Here is an 18,204-nt window from a genome sequence, read left to right as displayed (position 1 = left end):
GAGAGAGTGAATGTAATTTAGAGGACACCCTATACCACCTGGAGAGGACCTTAAAACCCGCCTCTTGAGTTCTACTAGCAACTGCAGTCTTATGTGTCAGTCTGAAGAGGCGGTCTTTCTGTTCTGCTGTGAGGGTGATTCCCAAATCCTTTTCCCAATTGAGTATATAGGAGGGGGGTGGCTGATTAGACAGGGAATTAAGAATGACAATTATGTTTTAATACTTAAAATAAAAAAATTAATTATTTTCACTGTCGTATTTAGACCCCCATAATTTCTTTGCATTTCTGTCTATTTTTCTGTGTCAGGGCTAATTTTTTGTGGGGTAATTTCATTGATACTACTTTGGGGATGTATGACTTTTTGGTCACTTTTTATTTAGTTTTTTTTTTAAGCGAAGATACAACAAAATGGTAATTTGGCCATTTTGATGTTTTATCCCCCCCCCCCCCGTTACGATATTCACAGCCTTCGATATATTTTTATATTTTAATAGTTCAGGTATTTTCAAATGTGGCGAACCCAGTGACAGATTATTTTTAGATCCCTGAATTCCCTAAAATAAGGAAATTCTTTTTTTTAAACATTTTTATAACTTTTATTTTACCTTTTTAACTTTATTTTTTATCCCCCCTTGGTGACTGGAGTATATCATAATCAAATTGCTTCTACCATAGACTGGTTTACTATTCCGGTTTCTATTGACCCTGACTGAGGCAAGGCTCAATAGGAACTTAACAATGGTAGGCTTGGTTGGCTTCACAGCACCTCAGGATGCCATAGCAACCAATCAGCTCTTGTTGCGGGGGTCACTGGGAGGACACCAGTCATGGTCTGCACCAGGAGCATCACACAGTAACTGCCTTGCCTTCATTCCTTTAAAGAGGTTTTCCATCAGAACAGATATTTGTGGCTCAGAATGACTTAAAGGGACACTGACAGGGCCAATAAGCATATTGAGGTCTATATATGTGACTACAGGTCTTATAATGGGTATTACAATCATATAAGTATCCCCCCTGTCCACATTATACATACAGTAAACTTTAAGTTTTATAACCTGCTCCAACGGTCTTCAATCTGCCCAAGGGGCGGCGTTTCACCTCTCTTGCGCCCAGCCAGCCTCCCCCAACTGCCGCTTTGAAGCGCCGCCCAGCTCATGAATATTCAGTTTGCTGGGCGGCTTCTGCGGTCCCCGCTCTGAAGCGCTTCGCTTAACAGTGCCCGGCGCATGCGCCAGATCTTGTGAAGTCCGGTACAGTAAGCGCCGCCCAGCTCATCAATATTCACTTCGCTGGGCGGCACTTACTGTCCCCGACTTCACAAGATCCGGCGCATGCGCAGGGCTCTGTTCAGCGCAGCGCTTCAGAGCGGGGACCGCAGAAGCCGCTCAGCAAACTGAATATTCATGAGCTGGGCTGCGCTTCAAAGCGGCAGTTGGGGGAGGCTGGCTGGGCGCAAGAGAGGTGAAACGCCGCCCCTTGGGCAGATTGAAGACCGTTGGAGCAGGTTATAAAACTTAAAGTTTACTGTATGTATAATGTGGACAGGGGGGTACTTATATGATTGTAATACCCATTATAAGACCTGTAGTGCCATATATATACCTCAATATGCTTATTGGCCCTGTCAGTGTCCCTTTAAAAACATAAAATAACCAATACTCACCGATCCCCCGCCGCTGCTGTTCTGACACTGCTTAGTTTGTGCTGGTCTCTGCTCTGGTCTTGGTTTGCAGGAAATACCCTCTCAGCCAATCACTGTCCACAGTCATGACCTGCCGCAGCCACCGATTGGCTGATCGGGAATTTCCTGTGTCGGGAGCAGAAAGAAGAGAACAGTGAGGATCCGGTTTTGTCTCAATGGCAGCGGTGGAGGAGCAGTAGAGGTAAGTATTGATTCTTTTATGTTTTTTAGCCATTCTGAGCCTACTGGAAAACCCCTTTAACTAGAATACACAGAGCACCTCCATACAGAGCCAGACACTCATAACATTGCCAGTCACACAGTGTCCATCCCCATAATAGTACCAGCTGGACAGTGTACCATGAGTACTTATGCTGGGAACCAATCTTCATAGAAAAAGTTCTCTTAAGTGAGGAGTCACCTGTATATCTCAAGGCCTACATTAATAGCAGTGAAGAGAAGAGAAAGGGGCTGCAGTCTAATGATTCTGCAACTGCAGTCTAATAACTCTGTATCTGCAGTCTAATGATGATCTTTCTGCATCAGGACACAGCACTAGTCCAGGTGGTTGGGAGCTGCACACAATTGCATTGTGGGGACCCGGACCATGAAGTCCATGTTGTGCATCCCAGGCCTAGACATTTTCTAAGCTTTGGTGCAATTTTCCTCACCCTCTTTTAGGGCCAACCATCTATGCACCATGTGTCTTACCTACAATCAAATGTATTAAGACAAAGCTGGTCCCTGAACACATAAACAAAGACTTTGGTGGATCCTTGATCTCTTTTTAAGATGATTTTCATTGGTTACAATTATTTAACACAGAATTCAGAAGTATTCACCCTCTTTACGTCCGTGTGTAGAAGAGGTAACAATTCCTGCCTCGTCTCTAAGTGGATTTATCTGTAGGTCTTGATGGACCCTGCAATGTTTCATGTTATTATTTCACAGTTCATCCATACCTTCTCTATTGGATTGATTTGGCCACCTGAAGGCCAGTAACACTGTTGTTTTTGAGCGAGTCCCATGCCGCTTTTGCTTCATGTTTGCAGTTTCTTTTTGTTGGAAGATACATCTGCTCATGAGCTGTGGTCGTCTTGTAGACTGCAGAAGGTTTTCCACCAAGATTTCCATATATTCTACTGAATTCGTTATGCCCTTCATCATCACAAGTCTTTCAGTGCCTGATTTTATACTATCCTGGCATTCTAGCACCTCAAGAAACATGACAGGTGCTCAGAAAGTCAGAGCTGCTTCAAAATGCGGAAATTCACATTTTTCTACCATAGTTTGTAAATGCTATAACTTTTGCGCGAACCAATAAATATACAATTATTGGATTTTTTTTAATCAAAGATGTAGCACAATAAATTCTGACACAAACTTGTATAGAAATGTAATTATATTTGAACAATTTTACCAGAAAAAGTTAAAAATACACTTTTTTTGAGAAAATTGCGGTCTATTTTGATTAATAGAAAAATATTGTAAACTGGGATTTAATAAAACGTAACCTTTACTAGGTCATTTAAAATAATGTATCACACTGGGTGAGAGACGACATTGACAACACTAACAACAATGAACTCCTCCACTGTATCAATTCATATATTATTAAAAATGAAATGAAAAAAAGGGTGGATCTCACCTCGTCTGGGCGGGGTCCACGACCATGGAGGACGGTCCTGGCGGTGATGTTACCTTTGACCGCTGTGACCGGATGCTGATGTGGTAATTGGCACGGTATTAACTCCTGGCACACCCTATTATGGCTTTCCTGCCTGTCTAGGGGTCAAGGGGCTGTTCTTGTAGCCTGCCTACCACAATGGAGCACCCGCCCCGACAGGGGCGACCCCACACCGAACCTTTCCCTCAGTATGGGTCTAAAGTTCTATCAAGCCCTAACTACAACGCCCTACATGCCATGTTTCTGTCTTTTCCAGACCTGCAAAATTGTATCGGGCATTGATAGCCTAAGTCAAAATCTAGGAGTGTACATAGATAAGATCCTGGCACCATTTGTCCTTTCCTTATCATCCCATGTAAAAGATACCGGGGACCTCCTTAGACAGTTAGAGGGTATACAGCTGGATGAGGGCTGCATACTGGGAAGTGTAGATGTTGAAGCACTCTACTCATCCATTCCACACAAATGGGGCCTTCATGCAGTGTCATACTTTCTGTCGTCAAGGGGGAGACACTTTCAGGCACACAGCGCCTTTGTATTAGAATTATTGGAATTCTCATTGAAGAGAAATTATTTTCTCTTCAATGGGCGTGTTTTCCACCAGCTCAGGGGCACCGCGATGGGGAGCCCTTGTGCCCCATCGTATGCCAATTTGTTCCTGGGCTGGTGGGAAAACACTATCGTATTCAGGGACGAGTCCGCGATCGAGTTGCAGCGCGTCCAAAAGTGGGCGCGCTTCATAGATGATGTTTTCGTCATCTGGAAGGGGAGTATGGAGACGTTCTCGGCTTGGGTTCAACAACTAAACCAAAACGAGATAGGCCTCCATTTCACATCAGAATGTGATCCATCTAAACTCCCTTTCCTTGACATCAGAGTAAATATAAACCATCAGGGGTGTCTGGAAACATCCATATATCGCAAGCCGACCTCAACAAATTCCCTCCTGAGGTGGGAAAGTAGCCATCCATACCCCCTCAGGAAGGGAATACCGAGAGGTCAATATCTGCGATTAAGAAGGAATTGTTCGAAGCGCTAGGAGTTCGTGAAACAAGCTGGGGACTTGAAAACTCATTTTTTAGACCGTGGATACCCAGCAGGTGTACTTACACCAGCATACCAGACCGCCCTGAATAAGGATAGAGTGTCTCTATTGGCGCCGCGAGTAGACGCCCCCCATGCACAGTAGCTCCAGTGAGAACAGGGAGATCCGTTTTATCAGCACATACAATGGCTGTTCCTCTGGAATCAGAGATATTATATCTAAACACTGGCATGTGCTTTTAATGGATCCTGACGTTTGCAAGGCCATAAAGGGGCACCCCAGCATCACATATAGATGTGGCAGAAGCATTCGTGATATGTTGGTGCACAGCCACTATACACCAGGGCCCCAGCAAAAGACTTGGCTGGAGAGAGGCCTTAGTGGCAACTATAAATGTGGAAGATGCGTGGCGTGCCCCTTTATGGCCAAAGCAAAGTCATTTAGGAGCAACAATACAGATAAAGTCTATACAATTACGGACTTTATTAACTGCAGAAGCATGGGTTTGGTTTATAAAATCACATGTGAATGTGGAAAGGAATATGTCGGGAAGACTGGTAGGGAGTTGAGGAGAAGAATAGGAGAGCATTTGAGCGACATAAGGAATGACAGAGACACATCGGTGGCACGACATGTGAACACCGAACACGGAGGTAGATTGGACTGTCTTTCCTTCTCTGGAATTGAAAAAATCAAGCCAGGAATAAGACGGGGTGATTTTGATAAGAGGATCCTGCAATGTGAAGCCAAATGGATCTTCTATCTTAAAACGGTCCATCCATCCGGTTTAAATGAAGTACAGAATTATTGCTGCTTCTTGTGATCTGAGTCGCAATAAAAGGCGAATTAGGATGGATGTGATCCGACCGTGTCCCCCCTTGTATCGCATGTGCCCATATCATGAGCACATGGGATGTGATGGTAGACATGGTCGGAAAACTCATAAGGGCAATTTGCTAATGTAATGCGGTCACCTGATTTAGTCCCCCTCGGACCCGATGTTGTCTCATCCAAACGATGAGCGCATTGGATCCGATGGTGGACTTATCTTGAATTGTAATATTCCAAAGTATGTACTCCAGCTGACATAGATCAGGCTCCCTGGCCCAGTTACTGGCCGGTATTTGGAGTAAGATGGTCTGTGTGTGGCTGTCCTGCCAATTGAAATCCGCAATGCGATTGTGCATATATACAAAAAGCAGGCAAGCTATCATTTGCCTTGAAACAGGGCCGAGTGTCATGAGCCTAGAGGTTGCTAGGCAACTGGCAATGCTCTGACTCAGGCCCTGACCTCACTTCCGGTTTAGCCCGCATCACGTGACATTGACTTCCGGTCCGGTGGAACGCACGCGAGCGGCGTGCGTTCCACATGGAATAACAAGCATCCTGAGAGATTCGGACAGGTGAGATCAATAATCATGGGGGGCGTACACATACTGGGAGTAGGGGTATATTAGGAGGCGGCTAACAACCATTCAATGCTCACCCAAATCACTGTTATTTGTGGTGAGACATGGACTGACATGGGACACTTCCCCTGTAACAGTGAGGACAAGAGTTACCTATCATCTTGTCCCAGGATACGAGGCTAAAATCACCTTGATCTCCAGTAAGTAAACTGAGGCTGCTGATAAGCCACTATACATGCGGCGCTCAGATATCTGTGACCTATATTTAGTGTTTGTTCATAATTTCTATTTGTAGTTGCCCTGGAATATACATGTGAAGTCCCCTGATGATGTCTGGAAAAGACAGAAACATGGCATGTAGGGCGTTGTAGTTAGGGCTTGATAGAACTTTAGACCCATACTGAGGGAAAGGTTCGGTGTGGGGTCGCCCCTGTCGGGGCGGGTGCTCCATTGTGGTAGGCAGGCTACAAGAACAGCCCCTTGACCCCTAGACAGGCAGGAAAGCCATAATAGGGTGTGCCAGGAGTTAATACCGTGCCAATTACCACATCAGCATCCGGTCACAGCGGTCAAAGGTAACATCACCGCCAGGACCGTCCTCCATGGTCGTGGACCCCGCCCAGACGAGGTGAGATCCACCCTTTTTTTCATTTCATTTTTAATAATATATGAATTGATACAGTGGAGGAGTTCATTGTTGTTAGTGTTGTCAATGTCGTCTCTCACCCAGTGTGATACATTATTTTAAATGACCTAGTAAAGGTTACGTTTTATTAAATCCCAGTTTACAATATTTTTCTGCTATATTTGGGTGTAATTACATACCACGAACACAAACCTGTAGAGGTGGTATATCTAATTAATTTTCACTATTTTGATTAATATCAGAATAATGAAAAATGTCAGCAGCAATCAAATACCACCAAAAGAAAGCTGTATTTGTGAGAAGAAAAGGAGGTAAAATTTATTTGGGTGCCAAGTTGCATGACCGAGCAATAAACCTTTAAATTTGTGAAGTACCGATTTGTAAAAAAGGGCCTGGTCACTGGGGGGGTATAAACCTGTGGTCCTTAAGTGGTTAATGGTGTCTTTATTATCATATATTGTGCTTATATGTGAATAAAGCAGTAATATGTATATTAGCTGTGCGGTGAAGCTATAGTACATAGAGTATATGATATGTAGATACTAGGACACATCTCTGCCCTCAGCATGCTGAAGTCTAGTCCTGTCAATCAAGGGTGGGGGGAGTGTTCAGAGCACAGGGGGTGTTACAAAGCAGTGCTCCAAGGGTTCAGCCCCGCCTCCTGGTGCTCCAATTTGCTCATTTGCAAATTAATTAAAATGCAGATAAATCTGCAGCTGTTTAGCATACAGACAAAAGAAAGGTATGCCAGGTTTAATAGGGTTGATCATGATTACAGAGCCTCTTTAATATTACTAGAGACAATGCTACAGACATGAATTTATTTTATTTATTGCTTAAATATAAAGAAAATATCCCAAATAATCCAAAAAGTTCATATTCATTGGTGTCCGTCCATCCATATTTCCACATAATCAGTAATAGCTGATGACAGGCTTGACGCACGTGCAGCCCAGTGTGACCACCTCAGTCTCCAGTCTATAGGAGAAGCTGCAGCCTTTCTGCTCCCGACGTAGGACCATCACCTCCTGCTGGATGGGGTAGGAGATCAGGGCTGGATTCTCATTGCCATTGGCGTCTGCGCAAGCAAAAGTGAGACAATTGGCCTCCGCGATGACGAAGGGGAATCTGTTGGGGTCTGAGTTGAGACTGAAAAAAGGAATTTAAAAGAATAAATAAAATGTTACAATTCCACAATGTATACATTTACATATTGTTCTTTTGGCAGCTGAAGATCTATGTACCCTGCAGATTTTGGATATTTTCCCACCCGCTCGTCTCTGTAAATTTCTCTGTCCACGCTCGCTAAGGTTCTTCTTGCTGATGTCAGAACTGTGCTTTCTGCTCTGAGGCTTCTGCGATTCCTCTTTACCTCTTTCCCTGAGAAACTGCAGCTGCATCTCCCTCCTCCTCCTCTGTGTTACACTAGAAGGATTTTTTGGGGGACTGAAGACTATTTGAAGATTTACTGGGAGTGGGATAGGGGAACCACAGTCTGCTCGAAGACACTATCTAATACCTTCTCATGTGTGGTACTCAGGGAGGAAAGAGGAAAGGCAGGATTGGTTGACAGTCGGTTTCACGTGTATTATCTATGGCTGCTATGATTATATATGTACAGTCTATAGTTTCCAGCCAAAACATTTGTCATAAATTTGTTTTAGATATAACAAAGTTTTGATTGCATTGATTTGAATGTATCCTGGGGATCTATAGCCACTGAGTGGGAATAGCTCTAATCTGCTATGACCACAGGTTCTTCTTCTGTGATCAGGAGTAGATTAGCAAGAAGGTGGCGGAGGATTACATGCTTACAGAATCTGACTGCATACATGCTTTGTTTGTAGTCTGTTGCCATGGACACAGATAACACTGCACAGTAACTGTATACACTGCATTATGTACTGCATTAATGCAGATGGTGATTTGGATCTAAAGGATGCCCTTAAATGAAGGCTGACATTCTGGGGCTTACAGAAAGTAGTCTTGTCCTGAGGACACAAGTCTAGATGAACCTGCAAATCCAAGCCCTAATAATGCAGGAAATTAGTGCTCCATTCCATAGAAGGGACACAGGACTATAGCCCTATTTCCGAAATGTTTGAAATTGGGTACGTTGTGACATTTACCTGTATTCCCAGGGTGACAAAGAGCGAGTGTGAATGTCCTCCATCTGTACCAAACTGTCCAGGTAGCTGGTGTCAATGAGACCGATGTCCACTATCATAGCGCTTGGCCAGTGGCGGTTCCTTCTTCCAGGACATCTCTGTTTGGCCTCTAGGGGGAGCTCTTCATCCTTAGATCCTTCCTGAGTATTAGTAAGGGACAAATATTCTTCTGGGAGAAAGGCCGATGAGCAGAGGGACACCAGGGCGGCCATCTTATTAGAATGAGAATAAGTTTGATCATTCCAAACAGGCAAAGAGGAGAAAATTGTTTATTATGCACAATGTTTGTCTTATAGTGGTTGTCACATTACACTTTTAAAACCAGCACCTGGACCTGAATACTTTTGTAATCTCATTTGATTAAAAACTTAGTATAGTCACTGTTTAGCGCCACCTGCTGTTTTTTTTCTCCATATTTTTCCACCCACCTTAGTAACATTGCTGAGGTGGTCGCACATGCTCAGTTCCATCCTTCAACTGCTACTAGCTGTATCTACTGTCAGAAGCTGTGACAGTTACAGGGAGAGAGCTGAAGCAGAAAGGACACTTCCCCTGAGCTTTCATATGGAGAGAGTTGCAACAGAAAGGACAGACCCCTGAGCTCTCATAGAGAGAGAGCTGAAGCAGAAAAGATCCTCCCCTAATCCATTATAAGAAGATAATTGCAGTAGAAAGGACACACCCTGAGCTACCAGCCTGAAATAAATCTATTAGAGCAAAAGGAGCAATGAACGGGGAGATCTCTGGATCCATGTGAGGTTCAGGGCTGGTTCTAGATTTGTTAGAAAGAAACTGTCATGTACTTTATGTTTTTCAATTTTTACATTAATCATGGGATAAACTCTTTAATGGTTTTCATCAAAGCATTCAGTACATCCTATGCAGATATTACAGTAAACTACCATTAATCCAGCATCCATGAAACCTCTAATCTGCTCCCTTATCAAAATTTTGATGTTCCTAGGGATGCACATTGGAAGTAAATCAGGGAACACTTTCCAGCCTATTGGAATAGTCTTATTGCTGTATTCTATGATATAAATTCTACTGTCATCGTCCTCAATATCATATTATACAATGGACACTTTTATACTCACAAGTATCAGTGAGGTTCTTGTATGGACCATTCTTCTCCTGCTGCTGGGTTCTCCGTATAGTTCTGGGATCTGCTGCTCTAATTCTTGGATCCCAGTCCCTCTCTCTATTTATACCAGTTGTGGCTCCCGGTGGAGTCTCCGTCTCAGGAATCATAGTTTTCCAAAAAGTTTCTGTAAGTTCCAGTCGTGTCTATGACCATTGAAGAATGTGGACTGTCCAGCTCTACCCTGTTATGTCATATTATAAGAGAGAGAAACCAGCATAAGATCTCCGGCACTTCCCTAATCGGGGGCCATAATTTATCTGAACTCTCGCCGCTTATCTTGGACCATAAAGATAGCAGCACATGGTAATTATTGTCTTCACTGGCCTGGACGAAAATGATGGTTTAACTTAATATTTTGTTGAACAACCCTTTGAGGCAATCGCTGCAATCATGCGATTTCTGTAACCCTCAATGAGACTTCTGCACCTGTCCACAGGTATTTTGGCAAACTCCTCATAAACAAACTACTCCAGCTATCTCGGGTTTAAAGGGTGACTTCTCCAGATTGCATGTTTCAGCTTCTTCCACAGATCCTCAATATGATTTAGATCAAGGATTACACAGTGCTGCCCATAATTATTCATACCCCTGTCAAATTTTGACTTAAAGTTACTTTTATTCAACCAGCAAGTAATTTTTTGACGGGAAATGACATATGTGTCTCCCAAAAGATAATAAGACGATGTACAAGAGGCATTATTGTGGGAAAAAAATAACATTTCTCAGCTTTTATTTACATTTGAGCAAAAAATACAAGATGTTCCGCACTGTGGAAAATCTCAGAGGACGTGGTTGGAAGCCAAAAGTGACACCTGTGCTGTCCAGGAGAATAGTTAGAGAGGTGAAAAAGAATCCAAGGATCGCCACCAAGGCCATCCTGGTTAATCTGGGCTCTGCTGGTGGCAATGTCTCAAGGCAGACAATCCACGGACACTGCACACTGCTGGGTTCCACTTCTCCAGATAAGACACACAAAAGCTCGCTTGGCCTTTTCAAAAGCTCATCTGGACAAAGAAGAAGACTTCTGGTCTTCTGTGTTATGGTCAGATGAAACAAAAATTTTATTGTTTGGTCACAATGATGTTTCCTTCATTTGGCGTAAAAAAGGAGAAGCCTTTAACCCAAAGAACACCATCCCCACTGTGAAACATGGTGGTGGGAACCTAATGCTTTGGGGGTGTATTTCAGCCAATGGACCAGGGAACCTAATCACAGTAAACGGCACCAGGAAAAAAGAGCAATACATGAGGATTCTCAACGACAACATCAGGCAGTCTGCAGAGAAACTTGGCCTTGGGCACCAGTGGACATTTCAGCAGGACAATGACCCAAAACACACAGCAAAAGTGGTGAAGAAATGGTTAGCAGACAACAACATTAACGTTTTGGAGTGGCCCAGCCAGAGTCCAGACTTGAATCCAATTGAGAATCTGTGGAGGGAGCTAAAGATCAGGGTCATGGGAAGAAGACCCTCCAACTTGAAAGATTTGGAGCTCATTGCTAAAGATGAATGGGCAAAAATACCTGTGGAGGCATGCAAAAAGCTGGTCTGCAATTATAGGAAGCGTTTGATTGCTGTAATAGCCAATAAAGACTTTTCTATTGATTATTGAGAAGGGTATGAATAATTTTGGACTGGACATTTTTTGCTCAAATGTAAATAAAAGCTGACAAATGTTTTTTTTCCACAATATTGCCTCTTGTATATCCTCTTATTATCTTTGGGGAGACACCTATGTCATTACCTGCTGTTGAATAAAAATAACTTTAAGTCAAAATTTGCCAGGGGTATGAATAATTATGGGCAGCACTGTAGAAGGCCACTTCAGAATAGTCCAATGCTTTGCTCTTAGCTATTCTTGGATGTTTTTAGCTGTGTGTTTTGGGTAATTATCCTGTTGAAAGACCCATGACCTGTGACTGAGACCAGCATTTTTAGTTTCAGAATGCCTTGATAGTCTTGAGATTTTATTGTACCCTGCACAGATTCAAGACACCCTATGCCAGATGCAGCAAAAGCAGCCCCAAAAACATAACCAAGCCTCCTCCATGTTTCCCAGTAGCTTCATGTTTTTATCTGTGAACATAGAGCTGATGTGACTTGCCAAAAAGCTCCAGTTTTGTCTCATCTGTCCAAAGGACATTCTCCCAGAAGCTTTGTTTCTTGACAATATGTATTTTGGCAAATTCTAATCTTGCATTTTTATAACTTGCTTTCAACAGTGGATTTCTCCTCGGTCATCTTTCACCAAGTCCACTTTGGGTAAGGCAGCAATGGATGGTGCAATCTGACATTGATGCACCTTGAGCTTGGAATTCACACCTAATCTCTTTGGAAGTTGTTCTCGGCTCCTTTGTTACCATTTGTATTATCCATCTCTTCAATTTGTCATCAATTTTTATCTTGCGGCCACATCCAGGGAGGTCCCATAGACCTTAAACTTCTGAATAGTATGTGCAACTGTAGTTACAGGAACATCAAGCTGTTTGGAGATGTTCTCATAGCCTTTTTGTGTTAACATTTTTGTCTATAATTTTCTTTCTAATCTCCGAGACACCTTTTTCCTTAGCTTTTTATGAAACCAAACAGCACAGTGACTACTTTGTACCCGTTAAATAGGCAGACTGACTAAGATTGAAGACACCTGTGATGCTAATTACAGGACACACCTTATTTTAACATGCCCCTATGTCTCAAAATATTTTCAATCTTTTCTAGGGGTACTATCATTTTTGTCCAGACTAGTTTCATTTTTTATTTTTTTTATTATTCTGTTGAAACACAATTCAAAAGCAATGTCTGATTTTTATTTATTATTACTTTTGTCAGTTTCAAGTTATTTCAGTGACCATTGTGGGTTTTTCTTTCTTTAACAGAAGGGTACCAAACATTTTGTGGACGTGTGTAGATACTTCTCATACAATCCTGTTTGTTACTATGAGCTCTCGCTTCAGTTTATGACTCTTTTATCTCTATCTGGTGCAGGAGAGGATTATTACTGTGTCAGCTTTTCTGGTTAATTAGTAATTGAGGGATTCCATAGCGGGAGATGTTCCCGTCCTTTAAATTCTCCCAATGTTTCATATTCATTTCTGAAAGATTAAAATATATTGATATAAAATCCCAAGAATCATTGAAACCTGATTTTAGGTTATGAATATTTCAGGAAAGTCCAGAAACAACTGTGTCCCTTATATAATGGGGCCCGGAGTCAGAGTCCCAGCACAGTCCTCCAGCAGAACCTCACCAGAGCTCGTCTATGAGAACAATGGCCACCCACCGGGGAACATTAATGGTAGGACCACCGATTCCTATTCAGTTTTATTAACCAGGTCCATTAAAGGGGTATGAGGTGTGGGGGTTCATTACTTGTTATTATGTTCTCCGAACGTAAAATTATCTTCCTTGGTTTACCTGAAGAATTGTCTTGAAGAGCTTGTCCACTTCTGAGCATCATTTGACAGTTTAAAAGCTGATCAACATTGTACGTACTTTGCATTACTTATGGATACAACCTGTGTTATGCTCCAGAGCTGTATTTACAATTCTGTTGGTTGTTAGTGGAAACAGAAAGCATTAAAATAGACACACCCTAACAGCTAACCTATATTCTATAATGCGGGGGGATGGTTAGTTTTACCTATATCATATCGGTGCAACGAGTCTCGATTAAAGGCAGTTTTATCCAGAAGGCAAATTATCAGAACGAGCTCTGAAGCCAGCAGAATTGTAAATGCAGCTCTAGAGTAAAGGTCATGCTTGTATGTAGTGATTTCACCAGCAAAATAGTGAGTGCAGCTCTGGAGTATAATACAGGATGTAACTCAGGATAAGTAGTGTATGTACACAGTGACTCCACCAGCAGAACAGTGAGTGCAGCTCTGGAGTATAATACAGGATGTAGCTCAGGATCAGTACAGGATAAGTAATGTAATGTATGTACACAGTGACTGCACCAGCAGAATAGTGAGTGCAGCTCTGGAGTATAATACAGGATGTAACTCAGGATCAGTACAGGATAAGTAATGTAATGTATGTACACAGTGACTGCACCAGCAGAATAGTGAGTGCAGCTCTGGAGTATAATACAGGATGTAATCAGGATCAGTACAGGATCAGTAATATATGTACACAGTGACTGCACCAGCAGAATAGTGAGTGCAGCTCTGGAGTATAATACAGGATGTAACTCCGGATCAGTACAGGATCAGTAATATATGTACACAGTGACTGCACCAGCAGAATAGTGAGCATTATACAGTATATACTGTAGGATAAATCTGCTGCATATTATTGCTCCATTTCTAACCCTTCCTCCTAACATTATCCTGTATAACGCTGACACCTCCATAATGCCCATATAATACATATCCTATAATCTGTTCTCAGGGTCTCTCCACATGGCTTCTCCTTATCTTCCTTTATTCTGCCCATGGAAGAGAAGTGCAGGTACCTGGTACAGAGGAGTGGGATGTCCCCCCAGTGTCCGGAGGTGACTGTCCATTCCAAGTGGACGCCACATTTCCACCACGTGTGAAGGTTCATATGAAGATCAACGGTGAGAGCTCTGCACAACTAATGACGGACAGCATCAAGAGCCGCTCAATGTCTCCATGGGAATACAGGTAAATATACAGGTGATCTATCTGTCTATTATCTATCTATCTATCTATCTATCTATCTATCTATCTATCTATCTCATTCTGCCTATAGATAATAGGTAAATCTCTCCACGTCAAAGGCTGTATGGTCAGCCCTATACATTACGTGTACTTAGTGACGTAATCTCACAATTACTATTGTTTCTCTATCTATACGCTTATTTTTCCATCACGCTGCTAACAATGTAGAATTTAATACATGGAAAATATACCGTGAGCTTAGACCGAAGATTTTGAAAAGCTTTAAAATAAAAATCACAATCGCTCTACACTACAAAGGGAATTTCCAGGTGTGAGCTTCATGTACCATAGACGCCTCCACTGAGGTCATCTGACAACCACAATGGCTGCCCCCTGCAAAGTTTATCAGCTGCATTTAGTATTGTAAAAGCTATTTTGCTAATTTTGGCCTCTGATTTCTATCATCTTCTTCCTCCAGCTCCAACGTGGACAACCACAGATTCCCGGTGGTCATCAACGAGGCCAGATGTCTCTACCACGGCTGTTTGGACCCTGAGGGTCATGTGGACCTCAGCATGAACTCAGTCCCCATCAGACAGGAGATCCTGGTCCTACGTCGTGAGATGAGAGGATGCGTCCCCGTCTATAAGCTGGACAAGCAGCTAGTCACCGTGGGCTGCACCTGTGTCCGGCCCATCACCCAGTACCTCAGATAAGAGCCTCATGGGTCACCACTGTCTCAGTGGGAGCGTTACCCATCGACCAATCAGGGGACTCTATAATTTTAGGAATTAAAGCTGAATTCTGATTGGTTGCTGTTAAGGACTACTTATAAAAACCAGTGTAAGGAAAATTGATGTGGCCAACAGTAACCAATCAGATTTTATCTACTACTGCCGACTACAAAACATGAGCAATTGGATTGGTTGTCATGGGCGACACGTCTAAAAATACAATATGTGCAGAGACGCGTTTTCTCAGTTTTACTATTTAAATTGATTTATTTATTATGCTTTTATGGAAATATTTTTATATTTATATGACTATATTTATATTATTACATAATATTATTGAAACTATTTAATCAGTCTGTTTTAATTTTAATTAGTCATGTTTTAATGTAGTGGAAAAGTGTACAGAAACTTGAGTTTTTTTCCAACTGCATTATGGCTTTTTTATTGCCCCAATAAATTTAAAATGATGAAAGACACAACCTTGTTGATTGTTTTCATGAACGGAATCCTACCATTGTGTGTATACAGGTCCCATGCAGACCTATGTGTCTCCAGCCTCCCGATCCTGTGTGCAGTCCGATACTCTAGTCATACTCTCTTCTCTTTGCTCTGTACTTGTTGGAATGCAAAAATGCTCACTCCCTGGTGACCATTTCTTGTAGGTTCTCACAGCCCCCGCCCAGGGACCTGACCTTATGTTCTTGTAGTAATTATAAGTTTACCTAGAGAACAGGCTGTCACCCATAGGAAAAAGTAACTGCCCCCCTCTTAGTTATTCAGTAAACCAACTGAACAACCTAAATGTAAGGTTTTAATTTAAGCTAAACCTAAGCATACATCATACACACCATGAGAATGTAGTAATAGTTTGACAATTAAGTAGCTTTTTTTGGTCAATTGTTTATTTAACCACTTCAGCCCCGCTAGCTGAAACCCCCTTCATGACCAGAGCACTTTTTACACTTCGGCACTACACTCCTTTCACCGTTTATCGCTCGGTCATGCAACTTACCACCCAAAAGAATTTTACCTCCTTTTCTTCTCACTAATGGAGCTTTCATTTGGTGGTATTTTATTGCTGCTGACCTTTTTACTTTTTTTGTTATTAATCAAAATGTAAAGATTTTTTGGCAAAAAAATGACATTTTTCACTTTCAGCTGTAAAATTTTGCAAAAAAAACGACATCCATATATAAATTTTTCACCAAATTTATTGTTCTACATGTCTTTGATAAAAAAAAAATGTTTGGGCAAAAAAAAAAAAAATGGTTTGGGTAAAAGTTATAGCGTTTACAAACTATGGTACAAAAATGTGAATTTCCGCTTTTTGAAACAGCTCTGATTTTCTGAGCACCTGTCATGATTCCTGAGGTTCTACAATGCCCAGACAGTAGAAAACCCCCACAAATGACCCCATTTTGGAAAGTAGACACCCTAAGGTATTCGCTGATGGGCATAGTGAGTTCATAGAACTTTTTATTTTTTGTCACAAGTTAGCGGAAAATGATGATGATTTTTTATTTTCTTTTTTTCTTACAAAGTCTCATATTCCACTAACTTGCGACAAAAAATAAAAAATTCTAGGAACTCGCCATGCCCCTCACGGAATACCTTGGGGTGTCTTCTTTCCAAAATGGGGTCACTTGTGGCGTAGTTATACTGCCCTGGCAATTTAGGGGCCCATATGTGTGAGAAGTACTTTGCAATCGAAATCTGTAAAAAATGACTGGTGAAATCCGAAAGGTGCACTTTGGAATATGTGCCCCTTTGCCCACCTTGGCATCAAAAAAGTGTCACACATCTGGTATCGCCGTACTCAGGAGAAGTTGGGGAATGTGTTTTGGGGTGTCATTTTACATATACCCATGCTGGGTGAGATAAATATCTTGGTCAAATGCCAACTTTGTATAAAACAAATGGGAAAAGTTGTCTTTTGCCAAGATATTTCTCTCACCCAGCATGGGTATATGTAAAATGACACCCCAAAACACATTCCTCAACTTCTCCTGTGTACGGCGATACCAGATGTGTCACACTTTTTTGCAGCCTAGATGCGCAAAGGTGCCCAAATTCCTTTTAGGAGGGCATTTTTAGACATTTGGATCCCAGGCTTCTTCTCACGCTTTAGGGCCCCTAAAAAGATCCGAAATTTGTGGGTATAGCCTGTGGCCCTTTCACAGAGCTTATACAATTTGACCCCATACCGGGCGCGCTTGCTTGGGATGTATTGTTTGAAGCCAAGGCGCCCGGTAAAATGTATCAGGGACTCGTCTACGCAGATGTTTTGCTCTGGGGTATAAATATCTGCAAATTTCTGGTTGAAATGGTCTATGAGGGGCCGAATTTTGTGGAGCCGGTCAAAAGCAGGGTGGCCCCTGGGACGGGAGGCGGTGTTGTCACTAAAGTGCAGGAAACGCAGGATGGCCTCAAAACGTGCCCTGGACATAGCAGCAGAGAACATGGGCATGTGATGAATCGGGTTCGTGGACCAATATGACCGCAATTCATGCTTTTTTGTCAGGCCCATGTTGAGGAGGAGGCCCAGAAAAGTTTTAATTTCGGAAACTTGGACTGGTTTCCACCGGAAAGGCTGGGCATAAAAGCTTCCCGGGTTAGCGGTGATAAATTGTGTGGCATATCTGTTTGTTTCGGCCACAACTATGTCTAAAAGCTCCGCAGTCAAGAACAGCTCAAAAAATCCCAGGGCCGAACCGATCTGAGCTGTCTCAACCCGAACTCCAGACTGGGCAGTGAAAGGGAAAACTACAGGTGCGGCTGAAGTTGGGGACTGCCAATCAGGGTTTGCCAGCACCTCTGGGATTCTAGGGGCTCTACGGGCACGTCTTTGCGGTGGCTGCGACGGGGTCACTACTGCACGTGCCACCGTACCAGCTTCAACTGCCCTTCTGGTGCTCGCCACTTCACCAGGTTGTACGGCAGTGCTGGTACTAGGTCCAGGAAGGGCTGGGCTGCTGGTGTATGCCTCACCACGTAATCCGACAGCACCAGCCCCACTCTGCTGCTCTTGAAGCGGATCCTGCGCAACCTGTGGTCTAGCGACA

The 18,204-nt window shown here is 42.7% G+C and overlaps 2 protein-coding genes across 2 annotated transcripts; one reads left to right on the top strand and one right to left on the bottom strand.

Annotated features, from left to right (window-relative positions):
- Positions 1-7,387: 7,387 nt before the first annotated feature.
- LOC122945480 (interleukin-17F-like) lies at positions 7,388-8,853 on the bottom strand. The gene is made up of 2 exons (XM_044304546.1): positions 8,603-8,853; positions 7,388-7,622 (listed from the first exon to the last, which is right to left on the bottom strand). The coding sequence occupies exons 1-2, from the start codon at positions 8,851-8,853 to the stop codon at positions 7,388-7,390; spliced, it is 486 nt and encodes a 161-aa protein (XP_044160481.1).
- Positions 8,854-12,984: 4,131 nt separating this feature from the next.
- On the top strand, positions 12,985-15,124 carry LOC122945479 (interleukin-17A-like). The gene is made up of 3 exons (XM_044304545.1): positions 12,985-13,131; positions 14,176-14,411; positions 14,887-15,124. The coding sequence occupies exons 1-3, from the start codon at positions 12,985-12,987 to the stop codon at positions 15,122-15,124; spliced, it is 621 nt and encodes a 206-aa protein (XP_044160480.1).
- The last annotated feature ends 3,080 nt before the right edge of the window (positions 15,125-18,204 follow it).

This window comes from Bufo gargarizans, chromosome 8 (assembly GCF_014858855.1).
Source record: "Bufo gargarizans isolate SCDJY-AF-19 chromosome 8, ASM1485885v1, whole genome shotgun sequence".
Classification (NCBI taxonomy): domain Eukaryota; kingdom Metazoa; phylum Chordata; class Amphibia; order Anura; family Bufonidae; genus Bufo; species Bufo gargarizans.
Note: the sequence above shows the minus strand (reverse complement) of the source record. Positions and strands in the feature narration are given on the sequence as shown.